Source organism: Phocoena sinus, chromosome 2 (genome assembly GCF_008692025.1).
Source record: "Phocoena sinus isolate mPhoSin1 chromosome 2, mPhoSin1.pri, whole genome shotgun sequence".
Taxonomy (NCBI): Eukaryota; Metazoa; Chordata; class Mammalia; order Artiodactyla; family Phocoenidae; genus Phocoena; species Phocoena sinus.
This window is the reverse complement of record NC_045764.1, coordinates 77,907,038-77,932,367: the sequence shown is the minus strand read 5'-3', so window position 1 is coordinate 77,932,367 and position 25,330 is coordinate 77,907,038. Positions and strand designations below refer to the sequence as shown.

General features: G+C 39.0%; 1 protein-coding gene across 1 annotated transcript in view; it reads left to right on the top strand.

Annotated features, from left to right (window-relative positions):
* The first annotated feature begins 12,203 nt into the window (after positions 1–12,203).
* TCF12 (transcription factor 12) overlaps positions 12,204–25,330 on the top strand; it is a 393,445-nt gene continuing 380,318 nt past the window's right edge. The window contains 3 exon segments of the mRNA XM_032621190.1: positions 12,204–12,490; positions 13,478–13,574; positions 14,498–14,570. Of these exon segments, the coding sequence (XP_032477081.1) occupies positions 13,500–13,574; positions 14,498–14,570 (148 nt within the window). The 5' untranslated portion in view covers positions 12,204–12,490; positions 13,478–13,499.

Genomic DNA, 25,330 nt, shown 5'->3' with positions numbered 1-25,330 from the left:
TTGGCTTCCCTCTGGACACTGCTACTCTAATTTAATTTTCTTCCTAAAGGAAAGGGTTGCAGCCTATGCCCAGGAGTTTTAGAAAAATAGCTTTCGAATATTCTGTTTGGAAAAAATTTCACAATTTGTATGGAAACACTAAAGACCCCGAATAGCCAAAGCAATCTTGAGAAAGAAAAATGGAGCTGGAGAAATCAGGCTCCCTGACATCAGACTATACCACAAAGCTACAGTAATCAAGAGAGTATGGTACTGGCACAAAAACAGAAATATAGATCAATGGAACAGGATAGAAAGCCCAGAGATAAACCCATGCACATATGGTCACCTTATCTTTGATAAAGGAGGCACGTATATACAATGGAGAAAAGACAGCCTCTTCAATAAGTGGTGCTGGGAAAACTGGAGAGCTACATGTAAAAGAATGAAATTAGAACACTCCCTAACACCATACACAAAAATAAACTCGAAATGGATTAAAGACCTAAATGTAAGGCCAGACACTATCAAACTCTTAGAGGAAAACATAGGCAGAACACTCCATGACATAAATCACAGCAAGATCCTTTTTGACCCACCTCCTAGGGAAAGGGAAATAAAAACAAAAATAAACAAATGGGACCTATGAAACTCCAAAGCTTTTGCACAGCAAAGGAAACCATAAACAAGACAAAAAGACAACCTTCAGACTGGGAGAAAATATTTGTAAACGAAGCAACTGACAAAGGATTAATCTCCAAAATAGACAAGCAGAGCTCATGCTGCTCAATATCAAAAAAAAACAAACAACCCAATTCAAAAATGGGCAGAAGATCTAAATAGACATTTCTCCAAAGAAAATATACAGATCGCCAACAAACACATGAAAGGATGCTCAACATCACTAATCATCAGAGAAATGCAAATCAAAACTACAGTGAGGTATCACCTCACACCAGTCAGAATGGCCATCATCAAAAAATCTACAAACAGGGCTTCCCTGGTGGCACAGTGGTTGAGAATCCACCTGCCGATGCAGGGGACACAGGTTCGTGCCCCGGTCCGGGAAGATCCCACATGCCGCAGTGTGGCTGGGCCCATGAGTCATGGCCGCTGAGCCTGCGCGTCTGGAGCCTGTGCTCCGCAACAAGAGAGGCCACAACAGTGAGAGGCCCGCATACTGCAAAAAAATAAAAAAAAATCTACAAACAATAAATGCTGGAGAGGGTGTGGAGAAAAGGGAACCCTCTTGCACTGTTGGTGGGAACGTAAATTGACACAGCCACTATGGAGAACAGTATGGAGGTTCCTCAAAAAACTAAAAATAGAACTACCATACGATCCAGCAATCCCAATCCTGGGCATATACCCTGAGAAAGCCATAAGTCAAAAAGAGGCATGGGGTCTTCCCTAGTGGCGCAATGGTTGAGAGTCCACCTGCCGATGCAGGGGACACAGTTTCATTCCACGGTCTGGGAAGATCCCATGTGCCATGGAGCGGCTAGGCCTGTGAGCCATGGCTACTGAGACTGCGCGTCCAGAGCCTGTGCTCCGCAATGGGAGAGGCCACGACAGTGAGAGGCCCGCGTACAGCAAAAAAAAAAAAAAAAAAAAACACCAGGCATGTACCACAATGTTCATTGCAGCTCCATTTACCATAGCCAGGACATGGAAGCAACCTAAGTGTCCATCAACAGATGAATGGATAAAGAAGATGTGGCACATATATACAATGGAATATAACTCAGCCATAAAAAGAAACGAATTTGAGTTATTTGTAGTGAGGTGGATGGACCTAGAGTCTGTCATACAGAGTGAAGTAAGTCAGAAAGAGAAAAACAAATACCGTATGCTAACACATATATATGGAATCTAAAAAAAAAAAAAAGGGTCATGAAGAACCTAGGGGCAGGATGGGAATAAAGACACAGACCTACTAGAGAATGGACTTGACACAGGGAGGGGGGAGGGTAAGCTATGACAAAGTGAGAGAGTGGCACTGACATATATACGGTACCAAATGTAAATAGATAGCTAGTGGGAAGCAGCCACATAGCACAGGGAGATCAGCTCGGTGCTCTGTGTCCACCTAGAGCAGTGGGATAGGGAGCGTGAGAGGGAGACACAAGAGGGAGGGGAGATGGGGATATATGTATATGTATAACTGATTCATTTTGTTACACAGCAGAAACAAACACACCATTGTAAAGTCATTATACTCCAATAAAGATGTTAAAAGAAAAAAAGCATTCTGTTTGGGAAAAAGGCAGATTGTATGATATCTAAATTGGAATCAGAAGTATCACATTCAAAAATTAAAGAAAACTTTTAGTACTCCAAAATGTATACCAATTGCATTTATTTGGAAGATAGTTTAATTCACTTTAACATTTTACCCAGTCGAAATATTTCCAGTCAGCCAAGTAGGGAATTTTGGGTGGTTGAGAGATTGCATCTATGTCACCTCTCATATTGTACCTCAGGATAACCTAATAGTTGATGAGAAGAAATTTCTCTTTACAGAGTATTCCAGCTAATAATCGATGCGGAAATGATAGAATATCATCATATTGTAAACTGTAATGAAATGATGCAACTAGGAAATGATCATCAATAATGGCTAACTTCACAAAAAGAGAGACAAGCAGACATTACTTGCCTCCTGTATATAACATCACTATGGAATATTCTTGCCAAAAATCAAACTAGAATTTTATCAATCCTATATATATAAATAATAATTTGCAGAATTTACAAGTGATATAGGAACATATTAAATGACACCACGAGAGTTACAATCAGAAAACCCGGGCTATGGAAAATCCTACAGGACAAGAAACACAGTTTTGCTTTAACAAATCAATTGAAAGAGGAGGGAGAAGCCATGGATTAACAGACTTACATATCAGACAATTCACTGTGTGGATCTTTTTTGGATCCCAGTTTAAACAAATCACCTGTAATAAAAAAAATTTGTGAAACAATTTGGGGAAATTTGATTTGAAATCACTATCTTGAAGAGATATCTGCATTCCCATGTTCATTGCAGCATTATTCACAGTATCCATCTACATTCAGTTCCATTCTGAATATTTGATATTAAAGCATTTTTATAAACATTGTAGATGTGATAAAGATATTGTCATTATAATTTTTAGAAGCATCCTATCTTTTAGCTTTAAGTGCTGAACTGTTCGTGGATGAAATGATTTGATGTTTGCTTCAAATTAATATGGAGGTGAGGATGCTTGAATAATTGTTGAAGGTGGGTGGTAGGTTCAAGGGCATTCATTATACAATTCTTTCTACTTTTGTATGTTTGAAATTTTTCATAAGATAATTAGGTTTTAAAATTGTGTTTAGAGTATAATCTCAATTTTAAATTTGTAATTTAAATGCAGAGAATTAGTTTCCACTTGAGCATACGTCCTCCCCTAACCCCCACTTTCTTACCAATTACTCAATCACCTTAATGTTTTAAATAGTTCTGTAAGTTCTATGTGTACCTATCTCTAAATCAGTTCAATTCTATAGATGGAGAAAAAAAAAAAAGGCAACACACAGATGACGTTATTGATGGGCCAGTTGCATTCTTATGCTCTGTCCTTCTGGGACCAATACTTTTTGAAATAGTCAGGAATAGAAGACAGATCTGTAGTGAAGAGACCCCTGCTTCTCTGAGAGAAGTTAACAGATCCTTTGGGGATAAGCCTATGATTTTGATCTCATTAGTATTCTGAGCTCCATTCAAGTGTGACTGACAGTCACACAAGTCAATACAGGAGCATTTTGGGAGAGCCAAGATAGAGAGTTTTTTTCTTATAGATTAGTGCTCCTGTTCTTACAGAGTTCATCAGAAAAACAAATCAGAGCACTTCTGATTCAACAAATGAGTGTAATGAAGCTATATTTCTAAGAAAACTGCATTATTGGGCTAAAGAGAGATAAAATTCTAAATCGCTTGTACAAATAAAAAATGTTATTGAAGGAAATGCAAATACATTCTAGATGATTATTAACTCTTTCATTTTCACTTTTTTTAATCTTAGGTCGACTCATAGCTACAGACTAAATGCAAGCTTAGAGATTTAGAAAGCAACGAATATTTATATCTTTGATGGTTTTAATCCATCAAGCATACTTCATAAAAAATAAAGTCAAGACGGAACACCATCAGACCATTAGAAATGGAGTAGAAGAGGGTAGCCAAAGACCTGGAAAAGGATATCAGTCCCATCTAGTATTTTCCTCAGGTTTCATTCCCAATTCCAGAAGAAGTAATAGATGTTTAAAATATTCAGTGGCATCCTTTTATCATGCTACTGAATATAGTTTGAAAGCTTAAGGTGATATGTTTAAAGATTAGAAACAATAAAGAAAAATCCTGCAGGCTTATAATGCAAATGAAACAGGGAAAATTGTAGTAAGATATTTTGGATTTAGAGAAGAATGTGCCAATCACCAAAACTTAATGTGCAATTGCATAAAAATGCTGTTGCAGTGAAATTAGAAATTCAACAGATGGTCTCAAAATAAAATATTTCTGCAGTATCTGAGAACAATTGTTCCCTAACTCCTCTCAAATGAAAGTGTGGATAATTAAGTGCAATCTAAATCATCCAATCCAAGTCAATTCATTTTATCAAATCACCCAGGGGAATGAACTCAAGAAAAGGCAACTTTCACTGAAAACACAATTTCTCATTTAATTGATTAGACAATTACTGAGGGATTATTGGGGTTAGAGAGAAGATACAGTTATTGATAAGAAAGAGAAAATACATCCTTTACCCCTGAAGAGCTCCTAGTTGAGAGAAACTGAGAATACACACTTAAGAACTTGAGAATATTGACCATGTAGTCTCCTGATTTTTCATAAATGTTAAAATAAGCAATAAATTCACTATAATAGACTAAATTTGTCAAAGATACCAATGACTTGTAAGAAAAGATTTATAAGATCTGACATGTGGTGAGAGCTGAACTTGGTGTCACCTAGCTTCTTTTTCTGGACTTTTCACCAGGAATAACTTTTGCTTTTAGAAAGCATCTTAAAATAGTTAATTTATAGGCATTTTATTCCTTTCAGCATTGCTCTACCTTGTTCAGCACATTTCTCTAATGGTCTTTATCTATTCAAGGTAACTATACTTTAGCAGCCCACTTCGTGTTCAGCTTTATTATTCTGAGGCATTATGGGCCCCACAGGGACACCATTCTAAGGCACTGTTTCTCAAACTTTAGTGTGCATCAGAATCACAGGAAGGACTTGTTAAAAAATAGATTGCTAGCCCCACCCTCAGAATTTCTGAGATGGAGCTACACTCACAGAGTAGGTCTAGGATGCAGCCCAAGAATTTGCATTTCTAATTGGTTGCCAAGTGATATTTATACTACTGGTCGAGGGACCACACTTTGAGAACCACTTTCCTAAGTGATATCTATCTGCTTCTTCTCAGAAGTAAGAGAGGTGAAGTCACAAGAGGAGTTGAGGAAGCCAAAAAAGAGTTTTTTTACTCCCATGAAAATCTCAGGCCTGGCTCTGTCTGTTTCTCCTCTTTCTGGAGGGTTTTGGTATTGAGTGTCTTTTTAAGGTAGACACATGTGCTCATAATGGTATGATGGAAGTCAGGTTATATATTCAGGGAGATGTGCAGGTCACATTCACAGATTAAGGATTAATTATTTCCAAAATAGATAACAAGATAAAAAGTAGGAACTGAGATGGATCTAGAGATTGTCTTACTGAGTGAAGTAAGTCAGACAGAGAAGGATAAATATATGATATCACTTATATGTGGAATCTTAAAACAATGGTACAAATGAAGCTATTTACAAAACAGAAATAGAGTCATAGATGTAGAAAACAAACTTAGGTTACTAAGGGGGAAAAGGGGGGATAAATTGGGAGACTGGGATTGACATATACACACTACTGTATATAAAATAGATAACTAATAAGAACCTACTGTATAGCACAGGGAACTCTACTCACTTCTCTGTAATGACCTATATGGGAATAGAATCTTAAAAAGAGTGGATATATGTATATATATAACTGATTCACTTTGCTGTACAGCAGAAACTAATACAACATGGTAAATCAACTATACGTCAATAAAAATTAATTAAAAAAAAACAGGAACAGAGAATCCATACCATATTAAAGCACATGTAATTAGTGCCTTCTCACTCCAACAAAGGAAAACTTCTACGCACTAAAAACCCAAGTACTAGAGGGCTGGTAAGTGATCAGAACAGGGACGGATGGCACTTCTTAAAATAATTGTTAGGAGTGTTATCAACTCCAGACACCAGGTTGCCTTTCCAGGTGATAAAGAATGTGCTTATCGCTGAGAGTAACAAGATTCTTATAAAATGTCAACCTTTAAACTCCTGATTATCCTCATTTTCTTTCATCTCCCACTTTTTTTTGTTGATAATTGAACACAAGTCCTTTAATACAGTGAATTGGGACTTCCCTCGTGGTGCAGTGGTTAGGAATCCGCCTGCCAATTCAGGGGACACCGGTTCCAGCCCTGGTCCAGGAAGATCCCACGTGCTGTGGAGCAACTAAGCCCGTGCGCCACAACTACTAAGCCTGCACTCTAGAGCCCACGAGCTGCAACTACTGAGCCTGCGTGCCACAACTACTGAAGCCTGCGAGCCTACAGCCCCTGCTCCGCAACAAGAGAAGCCACCACAATGAGAAGCCCATGCACCGCAACGAAGAGTAGCCCCCACTCGCTGCAATTAGAGAAAGCCTGTGTGCAGCAACGAACACCCAACGCAGCCAAAAATAAATAAATTAAAAAAAAAAAGAGCTCTGCATATCAATAAAGAAAAGACTAACAATCAAATGACAAAATGGCAGCTCCAACCGTAGCTTGTTTCCTTGAGCAGGTGCCTAGGTCACAAGTCTGTGTCCTGGCTGCAAAGGGTCTTCAGAATTTTGGGCTCTAACTTACATGTTAGGAAGGCAGGAGTTATATCACGGGAACGTTCTTTAATACAGAAAGTCTGTTTAAAAGATGGTAGACGTTCATGACTATGACAAATATCCACTACCATTCTTTTGCACGTTCTATTATAATGGTGGTCACCACCTGGTCAAGGAAATTATGGATGCAAATTTAATTTCCATTTTTAAAAGCCCAGCTACTTAATTACTTAAACATTCAGTTGCTATTTTCAAGACTAAAGTGTCTTCTGTCATTCATTTATTCTTTCAGTTTTTCATAAGCCCCAAAATATTTACTATGCACATACTATCTACATTGGCACTGTCTTCTAGGTGCTTGGAATACACTAATGAACCATACAGAAAAAAATTTCTGCCCCATGGAGCTTACATTCTAGTGAGATGTCTTCAGTCGTTGTTGGTACTCCACATCAGTTTTCAAACTTTTATTCCAAACAAGGACAGGTTAAACGGATGGAGCGAAATAAGTAGTCCAGTGTTTGTCAGCTTTTCTAAGACAGTTCTATTAGTTGGCTTAGTTCCTAGGCACCTGCCTCTTCAAATACATAGTAAAGATATTTTAAAATCTGGTAAAAATATTTTAAAATTTGATATATTAAAAAATACTGGGAATTCCCTGGCGGTCCAGTAGTTAGGACTCTGAGCTTCCATTGTAGGGGGCCTGGGTCTGATCCCTGGTCAATGAACTAGAAACCTGCAAGCCGTGTGGCGCAGCCAAAAGAAACAAAGAAAAAACCAAAAAGGTGTTTGTTGTTTGGATGCTTACCTCATTGCAAGTGAATAACTGAGATCAGACTACCAGAAATATGTATATTAAATTTGACTATTCAAAAGAGAATATAATAATTAGAGGATTCTTTGCTTGCCAAAAGTTGATAATATTTTAAAAATTCTTTAGAGATGCTGAGAAAAGAGAGCAAAACCTGTACGTGTATTATTTGCAGGTGAGGCCACTGTGTGTTCTATCTGGGACCCAGTTGGGTGTATCTCTATCCCTAAGTCACATTGACATATAGAGTTATTTAAAAAAATACTTCCAAACCATTATTTCATTTAGCAATTTTCTTTCTTCAGAATGTTTGAAGGCCTTGTTCCATTGCCTGCTAGCTTCTAGTGTTGTTGAACAATGGATGACATTTTGATTCTTAATTCTTTGTGTTTGTCCTGTTTTGTGCTCTCTTTGAAAGCTTGAAGATCTTATCTTCGTCTGCATTATGCTCAAATCTCCTGATCACATGCTTTGTTATAGATCTATTTTTATCTGTTTTGGTGGGCACTTCGTGAACCCATTTAATTTGGTAACTCATTTACTTCAGTTCTGGGAATTTTTCTTAGATTATTTCATTGATGACTTTCATCATTTTCCCACCTTCTCTCTCTTTTTGGAGCCATTATTATTTGGATTTTGTACTTCCTGAACTGGTCCTCTCTGCTTTCTAATAGATTTCCTTAACTTCCTCTTCCAAAGCATTTATCAATTTTCTCCCCACTTATACTCTCCCGTTTTCAATTCTAAATGCTCTAAATGTCTCACATGATAGTGGTTTCTCTCAAATGTCTGATAACCAATCCTTGGTTGTCTGCTCATATTTAAGAACAGGACGATACAATGCTGATTGGAAACTCTGAGTGACTGGGTGGGGGGTTTCTCAGCTATAAACGTCTCTATAGAATTATTTGTTTGGGTTAATAGGTGGGGAACCTCCCATGTTAATATCTTCAGATCTTTCATCTTGGGTTGATCAGATTCCACATAGAAGGATCTTCTAATCTCCTCCTTGGAAGTTGAAAGTCTGGCTGCTGGAATCTGGGAGCCAAGTTGGTAAAGATATCTGGGAGCCTCAGCAACCAATATATAAATGTTCACTTAATCCCCCTACCCTCTAGAGATCTCCTGCTTTACCTTCTGCAGAGAAGTTTGCAGTAAAGCCATTTGATGGCTTAAATAATAAATGACACTAGCAAGGAGAATACTCTTTTTACCTATGAACAGAGAGGAAAGGCGAAATCCATACCAGGAAATCCCCCAAAGGTGAGGGATTCTTGCTAGCTGATCAAAGAGAATGAGGAGGGGATCATTGATGACTAGCAGAATCTGGCTTATGATAAAAGTGGAAAATCTTGGCTTTTAATTCATCTTTGATGTGAGTGCCATGAACTGAAAGTAATACTTCTTATTAAACTAATTGTTACATAAAATTGTTCCCTTTAGTCCCAAGGGGACAGCTATGGGAAAGGAAGCACAGACTCCTAGCTGCTCTCCTACAGAGCAGGGAGCTACAAGGGAGTCTATTAGCCATTAACCTTGGTTCTAAGGGGAAAATGTTAGGAAGCCAGTCACTCCATCTAGATAGCAACTTGCCCCTTGACTTGATTGGCTTTATTCTCTCTCCTCCTCCTTTTCCTTCTCTGAGCTTTCTAGAATTCTTGCCTTCTGAATGAGAGGCTAAGTTCAAGTTATTCTCCCAAGGGAGCAAACTGTATTGTTTTGGCTGCTTTTTCTTTTGACTGTAAAGGTTTCTTTGGGCATTTCAGGGCTCCCTGATAAAATTGTGTGTGTGTGTTTTCGAGTATAGAGTGGCAGGGTGGGTTTGATATTTTCTGTTCCTAAACAGCATTTAGCACCATGCCTTGCATGTAAGAAGCATTCATTAAATATATTTCAATATTGATTTATTGATATTAACTTATACTATAGCAACAGTACTATAAATTATCATTGAATTTGTGTTACTGTTTCTCTCTGAGCTTTTTAATAAAGCTTTCTGGCTCTATCTGGCAAGGTCAGCAAAAGCCCAGAAATTACTTACAAATGATACAACTCCAGTTTTTATATTATTTTTGTCTTCCATACATGTCCAGAGTATTATAGAAAATCCATTGGTGGGGAAAATATTCCCCTATTAAAAATGATACATGAAAAGACTGTATTACAGGATAAGAAATATATTCATGTTTAATGCCAAATGACTGATAGATTTAATTCCAGCCTCCCTTTTTTAAGTGTGTACTATACACCTGGCACTATGCTAGGGGCACAGTACAGACAGATGCATAGCAGTCCCATCCCTCAAGGAGTGTTGAATCTAATGAGGAAAATAAAGTATATAACAATATGGGCCATAATAGAAATGAAAAACTTCAGTCAGTCCCTCAAAGGAGTGAGGGAGTCCCCATGACCGAGGGTTTGGGCAGACAGTAATTTCTTCCTCTAAATTAGTTGTATGAGAAGGATGAGAAGAAACTGGTTCTTCTTTTATCTTGAGATGGGATTATATGCTTTCTCCTTTCCCCAAGATTTCTCTTCAGTTTTACCACTGAGAATCTTTCTACTGGTATGGGGTCTTAAAAGTTCTACTCAGACTTTTCATCTTGATGTTTAGGTCTTTGCTACAAAAAATAGCCATTGGGCCTATATCGCTTAGAACACATTAGATTACAAACAGCAGAATACTCTAATCCTGTTGGTTCCATCAGTGACGGTAGTCCTGGGTTCAGAAGCTGTGATCAGAGACTCAAAAACATCACCAAAGCATATCTTTTTCTGCCTATGCTTTCTCCATGTCTGCTTTATTTTCACCTGGCTGGACCTGGTGGTTGGAAGATGGCTGCCCAAAGTCCAGAGGTTCCTTGATTTTTTTTTTTTTCTGTAAAATATGCTGGTGATATTCCTTCACATTTTTTCATTGTTTTTATGCTCCTGGATTTCTTGAGTACGTGCAGAAAGAGGAAGTTGCCTCTGAAGCTCTCGGAATATGAAAAAAAAATAAACAAAAACTTTCCCCGAAGCCCCCAGCATTGGCCCAAATTGTCATGCACAGTGCCAACCAGTAACTGTAGCACGGAATGGGACTGTGCTGCTTCATTTAGGTTGGAATTTTGCTCATTTGCTTGGAATGGAACCGCATTCTCCAGTAGGCAGCCAGGCCGGGGATGTGATGCTAAGAAAGGGGGTAGGTGTTTACCTAGATAAGGGGTAGTAGATACAGGGAAGGTTACCACAGGATCTGGCCAGGTGCAGGGTGTAGCTGTTGAGAATGTAATGGAAACCCTTACCCCCAAGCTACAATTGCCTTCTTCCGCTGGACAGCTCTATTTGTAATAAAGTACAGTTATTGCATATTTGCAGCTAAGTCTATCTCCTTGTTTCCATGCAAATCTGGGCTCCAATGGCTCCTTCTTGCCAGGTTGTTGCCCTCAAGGCGTTGGCTGCATTTTTCAATTTGTTACTTTGGATATGTCTTCTTTCCTCACAGTGTTTCTTCCGCCTGGGGCTTACTGGTCTTTACTGCATTCACTGACCCAAAAGAGTCAAAACATTGGCTGCTATTGGAGAAAACCTTACTTTGACGTCTGAATAGAATGAAATTGAGGTTTAGTTATTTTGTCGTCTTCTTACTCCGTTTGGGGTTCTTCAGGCCAAGTTCAGTACTTGCGCCAAGACTGCGACTTTGTGACAGAACCTCTCTGGGCTGTCTCTGTAAAATGAAAGGACTGGCTTGATCCATTTACAAGAACTCGTCCTGCTGTGCGATTCGGTGGCCTCTTTTGGGATTCGGATGGGAAGAGAGGATTGTAGTCGTGGACGCTTGAGTGAGTGGAGTGTTTGGGAACCTGAAGCCCACGTTGCTTTGTGTGGTTTGAGGAAGGTTTTGCCTCTTCTGCATTCCGCTCAGCAACGAATTTGACCAACCGTACCTACTCCAAAAGCCGACCGAGGTGGCCGGTCTCCTTCCCCACACACGCATCTTCCAAGCCGAGCCCTACGCAGCCTCCCAGGGCCGGAGCCTTCAGGCCAGGCCGAGTGTGGCGTTCGGCGTCCAGCGCGGCTTGCTCGGGAACGGAAGCCTTTCAGGGCTCTGCGGCCTCGGGCTGGGTGGCCTGGTCAGCGGATCCAGATGAGCCCGCTGAAGCGTCTCCGCCGCTCCGCTTCGGGGCGGGAAGCCGGAGCAGGACGAGCCCGGGGAGGCGCCACGGTGCCCGCCTACCCTCTCCCGGGGGCCCGACCAGGCGTCCTCCCGGGCGGCCTGGCCCTGCCTCGCTGGGTGTCTGCGCGTGCCTCCCGCCCCTCCCCAGCGGCTCCGACTCCGGCCCGCCTCACCCCACCGCGGGCTTTGTCCGCCAGCCGCGCGCCGGCCCCTCCCCGTTCCCGCAGGCTCCTCCCCGCCCCCTCGGCTGGCCCCACTTCCTCGGCGCAGGCGGCAGGAGCGGGCGGGGGACGAAGGGGTTAATCCGGGGCTCTTCCCGGCGCGGAGGGATCCAGAACCAGCCGAGCGCGGTGCTGAGGCCGCCTCAGCGAAAAAAATGTCCGCCTGAGGAGACCCACAAGTTCTATCTGGGGGGACCGCCAGCCCGCCCCGGGAGGAAGGGGCGGCCAGGCCTGAGAGCCGCCTCCCCCGCCCGGATCCGAAAGCTCGCGCGGGGGAAAGTGAGACGAACCGCCGGGCCGTGCAAGGGGAAGTCCGAGCCCGCTCTCCCGGCCAAAGTGAACTTTAATCGGGGTGGTTGGATGCGGAGACGGGGCGGCAGGTAATTGCGGGCCGGCAAGCGGGAGGGGGACGCCGTGTTGGGGCTGGGGACTGCGGAGCGGCGCCGCGTCCCTGGCGGAGCGGAGGCGACCCCGGCCCGCGCCCCAACTCCGCGCCCCTTTGTACAGAGCCGAACTCGGGGTCCCCTCCAAGTTGGGGAGCGGAGTGGGGGCGGAGGTGAAGAGTCGCGGGCGGCCAGGCCCGCGGGCGGCGCGCTCGGCCTGCGCGCCCCGCTCAGCGCTCGGCTGGGGTTCCGGGGCGCGCGGGAGAGCGGGTTCTTCGGCTGCCGAGCCAGGCTCATTGTTAGGCAGGTCCGGGGCCGGCCGGCCGCGGGCAGGGCAGCAAAAGTGGGAGGAGGCCGAGCCGGGGGAGGAGGACGCCGGGCAAGAGCGGGGCTAGTTGTCGGTGTTTCTGTTTTCTTTTTAAAAACGCCCCTGGGACGCGCGGGGGGGATGTGCTTTCCGACCCCCGGGGCCCGCGGGGGGACATCCGGGCGGCGGCGGCGGCGGCCGCAGACGCGGGCCTGCGAGCGGCGCGTTCCCTGCAACTTGTCAGTTCTATTGTTGCCGAGCCAGAGAGTCACTTCGCTACTCCCCTCGCCGCCGCTCCGCTCGCTGGATGCCCAATCGCCCCTCATCCCCGCCCCTCGAGACCCCCGCCCCGGCCGGGCCCCGCGCGTCCGGCACCCCGCGACTGCGCGGGGTAGGGGGCGCCGGGGAGGGGGCAGGGACGGGCTCGGAAACTTGCGGGAGAGGCGGCGAGTTGCGGGAGCCGCCGCGTAGCTCCCGGGCCGGGCCGAGAAACGCGTGGATTCGCGGACCCGGCGCGGGCACCGGGCTCTCCTGCCCCCTGCCCGCGCGGTGGTGGGGAACGAGTAGGATATTGGAAGGCAGCCCGGCGTTTTTCCTCTTCTTCTACGCCCCTCTCCATTCCCGTACACACTTTGGGCCTCGGTGGTCTCTCGCTGAGCCTCTTTTCTCTGTCTTAGGACCTGCTAGAAGTGGCCGAAGATGAATACCCAGCAGCAGCGCATGGCTGCTATAGGGACCGATAAGGAGCTGAGCGACCTGCTGGACTTCAGTGCGGTATGAGAGCTTTCTGCGGCATCTTGGGGTTCCGCCGAGGTTTACAGAAAAAGAAAGAAAGGGGGGAGAGCGACGTGGAGACTAAGCAGCGTGAACTCCATCTGCTTTGAGCAGTAGTTCTCAGGGCTGGAGTCCAGCTCCCCCAAGTTGGACACCTGAACTTTGATGTAATGTCTAGACTTGCAGATTTAAAACTTTAATGCCAGAGGGGTCATTTGATTTAGCCAGTTAAAAGGAGAACAGCGTAATCTTGAGCTTTGGTTGAGTCATCCTCTGACCCTGATGATTATTAGGGATTTTGAACTTCATATGAAAAAAAATTGTTTTTTCTTCAACACTCCTAACCATTTCCCTTTTCAAGATGTATAGTTTATGGTACCTGAAAGATGTCAGTTACAGGAAAGCTAGTGAAGGGCTAGGATTCCCAGCCTTTTGGGTTGAACCATTTTAATATAAATATATATGTACTTATACATGTGTATATGTGTGTGAACATATGCATATACAAGAAGTACATATGTGTATGTACATTTACAATTTTCTTAACATGGGAAATAATTGAGTGACTTAAAAATATCAGCTGGCCCCACTGCCCTTGTTTCTAATGCGTTGAATTCCTTTATTAACTGCTGGTACAAAGCGAAGATCATTGACAGAAACTTAGCACTTAAACTTAATAATCTTAGAATCTCTCATGTAACTGACTGGGTTTTCAGAACAGAAGATAGCCAGTATTTCCAAATAGTGTGAGGAAATAATATCACTAAATGTATTTGCTTTTCTGGGTATGAATGTATATATCCAATTTTATTTTAACTTCCCTCTGAAATACAGCAACTAATTGATGACTCTTGGTGGACTTTTGTTTGCAAGGAATCTAGAAGAATTTCACAACTAACAGATGCGTTTGGATTATTTTGCAGATGTTTTCCCCACCTGTTAATAGTGGGAAAACCAGACCAACGACATTGGGAAGCAGTCAGTTCAGCGGATCAGGTAAGATCATGTCTAAAATCAGAAACTCATATTTTGGTGTTGTGATGTCTAGTTAAAACTATAAACAAAAACAAACAAGCCCCAAATGTGGGCTGTTCCTTTAAGGATCCATTGACATTTCTTCAAGAATTTCAATGTGAATTTAAAATTTGTTCTCTTTTCTCTGAAATTTTAAATTGAAAATTATCTTGTTTGAGTGCAAGGGATTATAGCATGCCTCTGTATTTAGAAAAGTACCAGAAGAAAATGCTCTTTGGTCCATGTGTAGTATTTTTTTTTAATTGTTTATTTAAATATTTGTATTTTAAGAATTTTCTAAATTTTAGCCCATTAATGTTATTAAGCTTTTGGATTCTAAAGAATTGGTAAAATAATGTTATTTAAAATATGTATATGAAAAGTGGAATTGAGTCAAGCAGTAATTAGTAACACTTATTTTAAAAGATGGCCATTCCTTTTGGAAGTCTTCAGGAAATTAACAATTTTGTGCACAGTTATTTGAAATGTTACAAATAAATGAATAGAAAGTTAGATGTACTTTCAAATAACGAAGATGATTGAATTCTGTCCTACGTTCATGTTACATTAGGATGTTTAGAATAAGTTAAATTAGATTCCTAGTTCTACACTAGTGCTTTCGTCCTCAAATTTACTTTCTGTATATTTATAACTACTCTACTCCATAATTAACATTTATCCCATATTTCTTAAGTGTGCATTTTTGGTTTTTCTTACTTAGTTATACTCATATGATTTTTAAAAAATAGATGTTCCAGAAGCAAGGTCCATTCTAGTGTACAAAAGCTATCATTTTCTGTTTAACTTAGATTTATTCCTTAGTGCTGGAAGAGGTTAAAAAAAAAACAAAAACAAAAGCCAAGACAGCAACATAAGAAAACCAGCTGTCAAATCTCTAGGCTGAAACTCAGTAATTCCTCTTTGACCGGTGGTTTTTTATTTCCCCTAGTAAAATGATAGTTGACTTCTTAAGATACTGTGGGACCAAAACATCAGAAAAGAAGGTTAATTTCATAACCAATTTAACCCTTTATACCACTTTACATTAAAACAAGTTTCTATTTAAAAATCATACACTACCTTAATTTACTAAAATTCATTTTTAATGATGAAATTACAACTTAAGGGGAAAATATAGCATGTTGTTTAACATCTCAAATAAAAACATTTTGAATTTTAAATATCCCAAAGACTAATATTATCCTTAATCAAAAGGATATCATAAAATGTCAGCCAAACCCCAGCTCTTCTCCCACCTCTATCCATTTATTGGTAGTGGTTTGAAAATCATCGCTTTTTTGGGTTGGGGAGAGAAAATTATTTGTTAATATAGAAGAAGGCTGTATTCTCTTTACTACTGTTTTGAGTACATGTCAATTTTTGCAACTGATACATTCTCAGGAACTTTCAAATTTTCTTTGTCTAATACATAGTAGATGCTTAGTATATTTCATTAAATGAATAGTGATATTGCTGTTTCAGACTGTTAGCTCTGACTTGAATTGTAGAAAATATATTTAACTGACATTCATTGATATCAAGGACATGAACTTCAGAAACTGGCTATTAGAAATACTTTCTGTTTTTAGAATAAGGGCAAATATATATTTTTTACTTTTTAAAATTAAGTTATGATATATGTAGTCTAAAATTTAAAAAAAGTTCAGTGAACTCTAGCATGACATTGGAACAGTTGTGGGTCCTTCTTTCTGTAGCATGCATTATACAAAGAAAAAAATTATTTTTCTACATTGTAGAAGTGTTCATAATATTTGATTCTTTAGAGCAGGAAATTTTTAGCTTTAAAACTGTTAGGTTTTTTTATCTGTTGAAAATTTGAACTTAAATATTTATCTTTATCTATGTGGTTTGTTTTAAATTTCAGGAAAAAATTGTAATTAAAAAAAGCTATGACCTCTAATAATCAGTGAATGGATTTAGCTTTGGGGGGAAGGGAAAATAGCAAAGCAGTCATTTTATATGAAAGTATACTGGTAGATATGGTCCTATAGCCATTTCTTATCTTAAAGGAAATGTCTAAAAGAGGTTGGTATGGCAATATTGTTTTATTTGTATATTTTATTGACACTTTAATAATCTTCTGATCTCATGTTAAAGGATATGTAATATGTCCTAATGCCTGATTATTTGCAGTGTATAAGGAGCTAAAGATATGACTTTCCTTCTGAAGAGATGACTTAAAGATTAGACTTACCTTGTTTTTGAAGTAACATTTGCAAAATCCCAAGCCTTTTGCCTCATGAAAACTACAGTTGTGTGTATAATTTTCTTTATTGATTGTCCTTTTTGAGGATGACTTAATTTCAGTGTATATGCTGTAGTACGTGATGTTATTTTTAAATCTTATTCCTAAAGCGATATATAACTTGTAAGATAGCCGACACTTCATCAAAAGTCTCAATGGAAAAGGCTAATATGTATTTTCTGTTACTTATTTGTCTTGAGGAATTTTTATAGTCATATATTTTCATCAAGGGTGTTAATTTTCTTTGCATTATGATACAACTGTGAATTTGTCTGTTTGGTATGATAGAAGCTGTGAGGTATTCTTATGGTGATCTTGAGACAGGGGTTTCTCTCTGTAGGAGTTAAAGGTGAGGCACTTTTGTAGGACAGTGTATAGGAGGAAAGCTTGTTGAAAGGATTGACAAAGTGGAAATAGTTCTGGTGTTTAAATCCACTGTCCCCTCCAGCTTCAGGGATTGAGTATGGAGAACTAAATTGTGATATTGGATTTAATTTTTCGTAGTTTAAATGTTTACATGGTATCTGAAAAATTTCCTTTGTTAGTTTTTGAATCCAAGTAACAAGAGATGTTGGAAGGGAGTGGGATAAATTTGTTTAGTAAGCCATCTATATATGTTGAGTCTGTCTCTTATATTTCTATCTAGAGAGTTATTTTAACAAGCAAGTAAAGCTTTTACTTTTCCTTGTTCAAATCAGACTTTTGTAACACTATAGATTTCTTCTTGCTCAAGATTTTTGGAAAGAATTATAAGAACTATTTTCTAGCTCTTAATTTTTAAAAGGAGTACAGTTTTTCATTTGGGAGGTATTTTCATATGCACATTTGGGATTTTTGAAAATATTGCATTTTCAAAAAATTTTATGGGAGGCCAGAAAAATGAATTCTCATTAAATTACTCTTCAGTATTTTTTAAATTAAACTTTTTGTTTTGAGATAATGGTAGATTCATATGCAGTTGTAAGAAACAATACAGAGATCCCACTTTTACTTTAACATGTTTCCTGCAACAGTAACATCTTGTAAAACTGTGGTACAATATCACAACTAGGTTATTGACAGTGTTATACTCAAGATACATAAACAGTTCCATCATCACAAGGATTCCTGGTGTTTCCCTATTATAACTGTATCTACTTCTCAAGTAATTTTTTAAAAAAGGGGAATGATTAGTAAACACCTACTCACTCAATTAAAATGGAGTAAGCTTTTCAAATTGCTAAAGCATTATTTGAAATATCAAGGAAGAGAACACCAAAATTTTACCAATGTGTTTTTTAACTGAAGTGTAATATAAGTAGGAATGGTAATTTTAAATAGAGGGGAAACTAGATTTAGCTTTTTCACTTAAAGTATTGTAAAGTTATGAGTAGGATGTGTTTCATATGTGTACCTATCAGTGTTGAAGTTTGTTAACTATAGTGTATAGTAATATACACTCAAATTTAGTACTGTTATTTGGGTAACTGAACCATATTAGACATTTACTTCTGGCGAGCTGTAGTGATGAATTAGAGTAACTGCAGAGTCAGCAGGCATATGAGGAAAAATATAATATTTTAGGATAAATATGGTCTACTGTTAAGTGGCTCATTTAATGTAAAAGTTAAGTAGCAAAGGTGTCTTTTAGAGAAAATGTGTATATGAAAATACATTCTTGGAAAACAAAAATTAGAGACAAGATTATAACCATGAGTACTGTGTGCTTTTCGGAGTAGTTCCTATAATGCTCTTTTAAGTAATCATGGCTTAGAATGGATTTGAAAACCAGTTTGATTAGGTCACAGTATTTTAGAGACTTGTTTATTATATACAGTGAGCCATACCTTTAATTAATTATTATTTCCATCTGTTTTCGTTAACAATTTAAACATTTAAAATCATTTTCTTGGATAAGAAGATAAAGATGAAGATACTCAACTTTAAATATAAACACAATTGTTTTCACATTTTAGATTTAATGGGCCTATTTATGATAATCTCTTATTAAAGCCAAATAGTCTTTTTTTGTTCTTGAACAGTTGATACTCACGTCTGGAATGTCACTGCCTGCTTAGTGTTGTCAAAGACTTGGATAACTCTTGCCACAAGAGAGCAAAATAACACTATTAGAAAAGGTCTCCTGGGGAAAAAAAAGGAGTTTCTGGACAGTGTGTGGGATATCTTTTTAAAAAAAGTATTTAATAGGACTGCTTTTGGGTATTGCTTGAATATGTTTTTTTGGATGGGAATGTTGAAATTACAAATCTAATGCTTTTGTGCTTAGGGAATAAAATGAAAAGAAGACAAACATTTAAATATATTAGTTCAAAAGACTTTCTGCTTTGTTAAATAGTTGAGCCATATTTATTTTAGATTTATCAGTTAACCACATATTTATTTAGTATTTACTTTGTGCTGGTTGCTCTTCTACTAGCTTTTGGGAAGGTGGCAAATGGAGAAGGACATAGACCAAAAAAAGTGGAGGCATTTCATTATCTAGACAGGAAGATAAAATGTAAAAATGTGAGGTAAACTTCTATAACATAAAAAATGTCAACAACTGCACATTAATATAGGTTAAATTGAGTCCATAAGAGTAAGAATGTGCTGAGGAGTGAGGGAGCTGGCTTAAGGAAAACTCAAAAATGTTGAATTTAAAGTTGACTTTTAAAGGAGATATGAAAAATGAATTAGGGAAGAGAAGAACTGTGCTCCCAGTTTTGGAATAGCATGAAAAGAGACCCAGAAATGGAAGGCTTACTCCAAGGGCCTGTATGTACACAGTTCAGGGAAAGAGAATCTGATTTTCATTGATCATCACTCCTGCACTCCTTGAGTAGCTCATATTTTATATACTGTTATCTGGAGCCAGACTGCATGGGTTCAAATCTAATCATTGCCATTTATTAGCTGGTGACCTTGGGTATGTATCTTAACCTCTCTGTGCTTCTATTTCTTAATCTGTAAAATAGGACTAATAATACTAGCCATCCTCATAGAGTCGTTATGAATGTTAACCGAGTTAATACAAGTAAAGCTCCAGGAACAGTGTCTGGCACAGAGTGAACTGTGGTGGAGTGAATTGTTAGTGGTGAGGCAATAGAATAAGGAAAGCACTTACTTATTCAGGAGGCTATTGTGCTAATCTAGGGATGAGCTGGTGAAGGTTTGGACTTGGTATTAGTATAGGCAGTAGGAAGGGAAAATAGGAAGTAAGAAGGAAAAATATCAGAAGAAAAGGATTGACAGAATTTGAAGGACTGGATTTCTATAGGTAAGAGAAATTACTTTTGCAGTTCTGGCATAATTGGAGGGTGGTAGTGCTGGAGAAAAAAAATATATAAAGATGCTGGTATGTTTTGAGCATTTTAAATTTCACATGACTTGGGACTCTTGGCTAACTTGGGGATTTATGAGAGAAGAGTGCTGCAAGATGAGTTAAAATTTTTGGTTAAAAGAACTCTTTTCTGGGGCTTCCCTGGTGGCACAGTGGTTGAGAGTCCGCCTGCCGATGCAGGGGACACGGGTTCGTGCCCCGGTCCAGGAAGATCCCATATGCCGCGGAGTGGCTGGGCCCGTGAGCCATGGCCGCTGAGCCTGCGCGTCCGGAGCCTGCGTTGCTCCGCAACGGGAGAGGCCACAACAGTGAGAGGCCTGCGTACCGCAAACAAAACAAAACAAAACAAAACAAAACAAAAAAAACCTCTTTTCTGCCTGTAAAATTAATACATAATCATCATTGAAAAGAAAATTGGAGAACAGAAAAGGCAACAAGGGAAAAAAGACACTGGTTATTTTACTATACAGAGAAAATTGTTACATTTTGATTTATTTCCTTAGTCTTTTTTTCCTGTTCTATGTTTGCAAAGTTGAGAGCTTACTGATGGTTTCATTTCATGTCCTGCTTTTTTATTTCACTTGATGTTATGAGCATTTTCTCATGTTCTTAAAGGTTCTTCATAAGCTCTATTTAAAATTATTGTATGGTATTATTACATGGGATGAATATAGCATAACTTATCAAATCAGTTATCTTACTGCTTGACGTTTAGAGATTTTGTTCATTGATTTGCGTTTTGTTATTATAAAAAATATGATAGTGAATACCTTTTTGTACATGCATATATTTTTATCTACACTTCAATTTCCTTTGGATAGGAGATGTAGATTTGGGTTTTTGTTCCTACAAGTTATAATTAAAACTAAGTGAGTGAATGAATACCCTTAGGGAAATGAATTCAGAGGGAGATAAATGATCAGGTCAAGAATTGATGTTAATGGTGGAGTTAGATGTATAGAATTAGCGACTTTGGTTGATTATTTAATGTAAAAATACAAATTTTTATTAGTTCATGGATGGAGTGTTTGATGACATTTGGTGCAGATTTGTATTTGTATGTAATTTGGTTGTCTGTTGACTGGAGGGAATTCCTGTCATTCTTTGACCTGTGCTTATTGAAATGGAGTGGAATCTAGTTGGAGTCTATCAGTGAGAGAGCCCTTGAATTCTTGACTTTTTATGAGAGGTAGTATAGTGCAGTGGGAAGAATTGGGTTCAGGAACCAGATGACTAGATTGGAACAGTGCTTTGCAACTTATTAGCTAGGTGGCCCTTAGGCAAGTCATCTAAATGAGCTGAGCATACTTTTTTCCTTTATGAAGAGTGGATAATAATGCTTACCTTCAGAATCCTTATGAGGATCAAATAAGATTATCTTTATATATTGCCTGCTACACTGTAGATTCAAAAATTGTAGCTGCCTATGGCACCCTCTTAAGTAATACTAATGTAATATTACTATTAATAGTAATAATTATAACCAGTATTATAGCCAATGTTTATTGAACTGTTATCATATGCTAGGTGCTTTGCTAAGCTATTTATAGGCATTACCTCATTTTACTTTAGATAAAATGATGTGATGTTTTATGGCGGTGGGGAGGGTGAGGAAATGCCCCCCAAGGGCAACATGTCAGAGTTGCTTTCTAGTGCCAAAATCAGGCTGAAGAATAGTTTTGAAAGGTCATTAGGTACCTAATAACCTTACCTTTATTTTTTGTAGCTCATTTCTTCTTAATACTATTATTTTGTGGACTACATATTGTATAGTGCAGAATGGTAAACAGAAATGTGTACACCTTTTGAAAACCCTCTTTCATGTTTAGGCATTGCCACTTGGATGTAGGGTTTTCTTTATATTGCTCTCTATCTGCTTGAAAATTTTCCTTTCTAGAATGAAGTGTAGTATAAATAAATAAATAAAAATGATGTGACCTGAGAGGATAGAATAGCTGGGAGACAGGTTGGAGAGAATGAGTCTCTAGGGTAGAGCTTCTCCACTTTTTTCTTAATGGCAGGGAAGGAGCATAAACTCCCCTGGTAGCCTGAAGCAACACATTGTAAGTGAGCAGAAGAAATCTTATCTTAAAAATCTTCATGTGCATTTTACTTTCTACTCCCTAGCACAAACATATTTGTTGTAATAGAAATATGTTTTAATTAATCATTAAGTAAAACTGAAGTTATAGGAAGATGCATTGAGTTTAGCTTATGACATTGCCTTCCTCCTGTTTTCCTTTGTATCTTTGGGGGTAGAGGCCAAGGTGGAGTGGGATGCAGTCCTATACTATCCTTTCTTCAGTGAGAAGACCAGCCTTAGAGTGTATTTTCTTTGGCTGTCTTTATCCTGGATCTTTTCTTGCTCCCACAAAAATCGATAAAAAGGGAATGTTACATTGGGGGAGGGGGATTGTTTTGGTAGGGAGCAAATTGTTATTCTGTAAGCTGAAGCACAGAGAAATTTGTTGGTAATATATATAACTGTCATTTGAACTTCTGTTTTCTTTTTCTATCCAGATCATCCTGTGATTTTTTCACATACCCCTGACTTGTATGTTTTTACAGGGAGAGCTTTGATTTTTTTTGTTCCATGTTTAAAATGTGCTCTCATGTGCTCCAGGTTAAAAATGTGCTCTCATAAAGACCATGGTGAGTCATCCAAGCTACTATAAGCTGATTGGGGACTTAAAGATCACACAGAAATGAAAACAGATTAGCGATTGGTTACTAATTTTTATTGCATTGGACAGTGACTCAGGGATGAAACCTTCAAAATAAAATAAAAAAACAATTTGAGATAAGGCACAGGACAGAAAATACTACCTTTTTTTAAAAAAAAACCCACTACTATACCTTATTTTTGGTTATTAAAAATGAAGAAAGCTGGCCCAAGATGTCATTTTCTCAGATCTGTTTTAGATGTTATGAAAGTGCCTGAATTTGAACTGAGGGAATACTCTGAATTTGAAAAATTATTCCAGTTACTCAAAGGAAGTCTTTCTGGCATTAGCCTCCCTCAAAAGTTGTTCACTTGTTTTCTTCTGGTGGTTTTGCCAGTGAGCCATTGTGAGGCTTTAAAATGAGCAGGATCAACTCATGATGACCCTTCCGCCACTTCACTGGTGGTTAATGTAGAGAACACACGTTGAACTTAATCTGATCACACAACTCTAATCAATGAGCATATGTGCTGCAGCTCTCAGCAAGAGTTGTGAGTTAGTGGTGGGACACCATGGGGATCCCTGCTTGGAGGGAATTATAGTCATCCAGCCTCTCTGTTCTGAGGCGTATGTTGTTTTGAGATGGTTGGGAATAAAAAAAAGGGTTTACTATGCTACTGGAGAGGAAAAAATGCTAGGCTCACTTTGAACTTATGGCAGAAACATGATTTGGCCACAAGTTAGTTTAGAGAATCTAAGTTTATATGGGCATTCATAAACAAGGGATGAAAATCATTGAGTTCTCCTGAGTTAGGAGGTCCTGTTAGATTTTTGCTATTTGGAAACCCTACTGTATCCAGCTGACTTTGACATACTTAGGTTTTGGAAAATGTTTTTCAGTGTTGGTCCCAATTTGGAATAAAGTTAAAGGGGGAAGATGATGCATGTTGAATCTGTTGGTGGCAACTTACAGGCAGCTTGAATTGATTATGCTTTTCCAACTAGGCACGTAATTAGATCCACTTTAAGACTTTATTAAATATCCTAAGTGTCTCTTATTTAAGCATTAGCTAGTTCTTTTTATTTTAGGTGATAGCACAGTTTATTTATGATATGTCAAGACCACCTTTTTACTTGCCACAGTTCCACAATCACTGATCTGCCATTTTGAAATCGGAGAAGATATGAATCAAATTTTTTCCTTTAAATTCAGCATAAATTATTTTAGTGGCAAGATTCGATCTTATCTGAAGGGAGGCCATTGACATTTCTTATTTTTCTAGTTACTGTATGATTACCAGGTGCTGGGGGTGATTTGTATGGTATGGTTTGTATACTGTATTTCTTTTCTAAAATCTGAAAAATGGAATTCTAAAACCCACCCGGCCCCATGGAGTTCCAAAAAGGTGTTATAGACCTCCCCTTCTGTGTGTGTGTGTGTGTGTGTGTGTGTGTGTGTGTGTGAATCTCCCTCACCCCCTCCCCACTGTTGTTGTTTTCAACTCAAAATAAGAATTTCTCTTTTGGACTAAAAGTCTAGGCTAGAGACAATTATTTTAAATACAGAAAAAAATTGTGGTGAACTTGTTAATATAAAGGAAATTCTTCTTGGAATACAGTATAAGCTTTTCAGACTGAGCTTTGTGGTTTGAGAAGTTTGCCCTATACATTGTTTTAGGAAGTCATTTTTCATTTTGAGGAGGTATAAGCTTTTCATCTTTTGGGCCAAGGAGTGTAGTGATATTTCCCTGGTAATTTTGCATGGAAAATTTCAGGATGCTAACATATATTTACATAAATACATAATACCAAGTAAGAAATAATTATGTATATATACATATATAAAAAATCAGCAGCATGTTATTACCTCCAAGATAAAGCCTCAGCCTTGACTCTTATCCAAATTTAACTGTGTGAGAGCAAACAGAAAATCCTACAAGTCATATTCATGAAGAAAAGGAGGAGCTAAGATTTGGTTTCATAGAGGACAGACAACAAAACCAGTCTTTGGTAATTTTATTCTCTACTTTTATATTGGTTAAAAGTTTTCATAGGTTAGTAGCATGATGTTTATTCCTGCAGTATATTCATTAAAGGTATCTTCATTAAAAACAAATTGTGATTCTAATGAGCGTATGAAATTTTCCTCAGGAGCCTGTCATCAGCTCAGTCCCATTACTGTTTAATATAACTATGAACGTAGCAATGAAGTGAGTGTGTAATAAACTAGTCTTTGTGTATCTGTTTTGAGAGGCAGGTCAATTGACTATACTGACTTTTCTGGTTCCCTTGCAGACCTGTTCCCTGTAGCATTACCAGTGTTACTGTCTGAAGAATCATTATGTGATATTGAATAATTAAATCCACATAAAGTTTGTAAAGGTTTGAGATTCCCTGCTGTGGGAACACAGAACAGACCATACAGCCAGGGTCTGTCTTGCCTTCATACTTTATATAACATTTCTTGTCAAACTTCAGAGTATTGCCAGAGTGG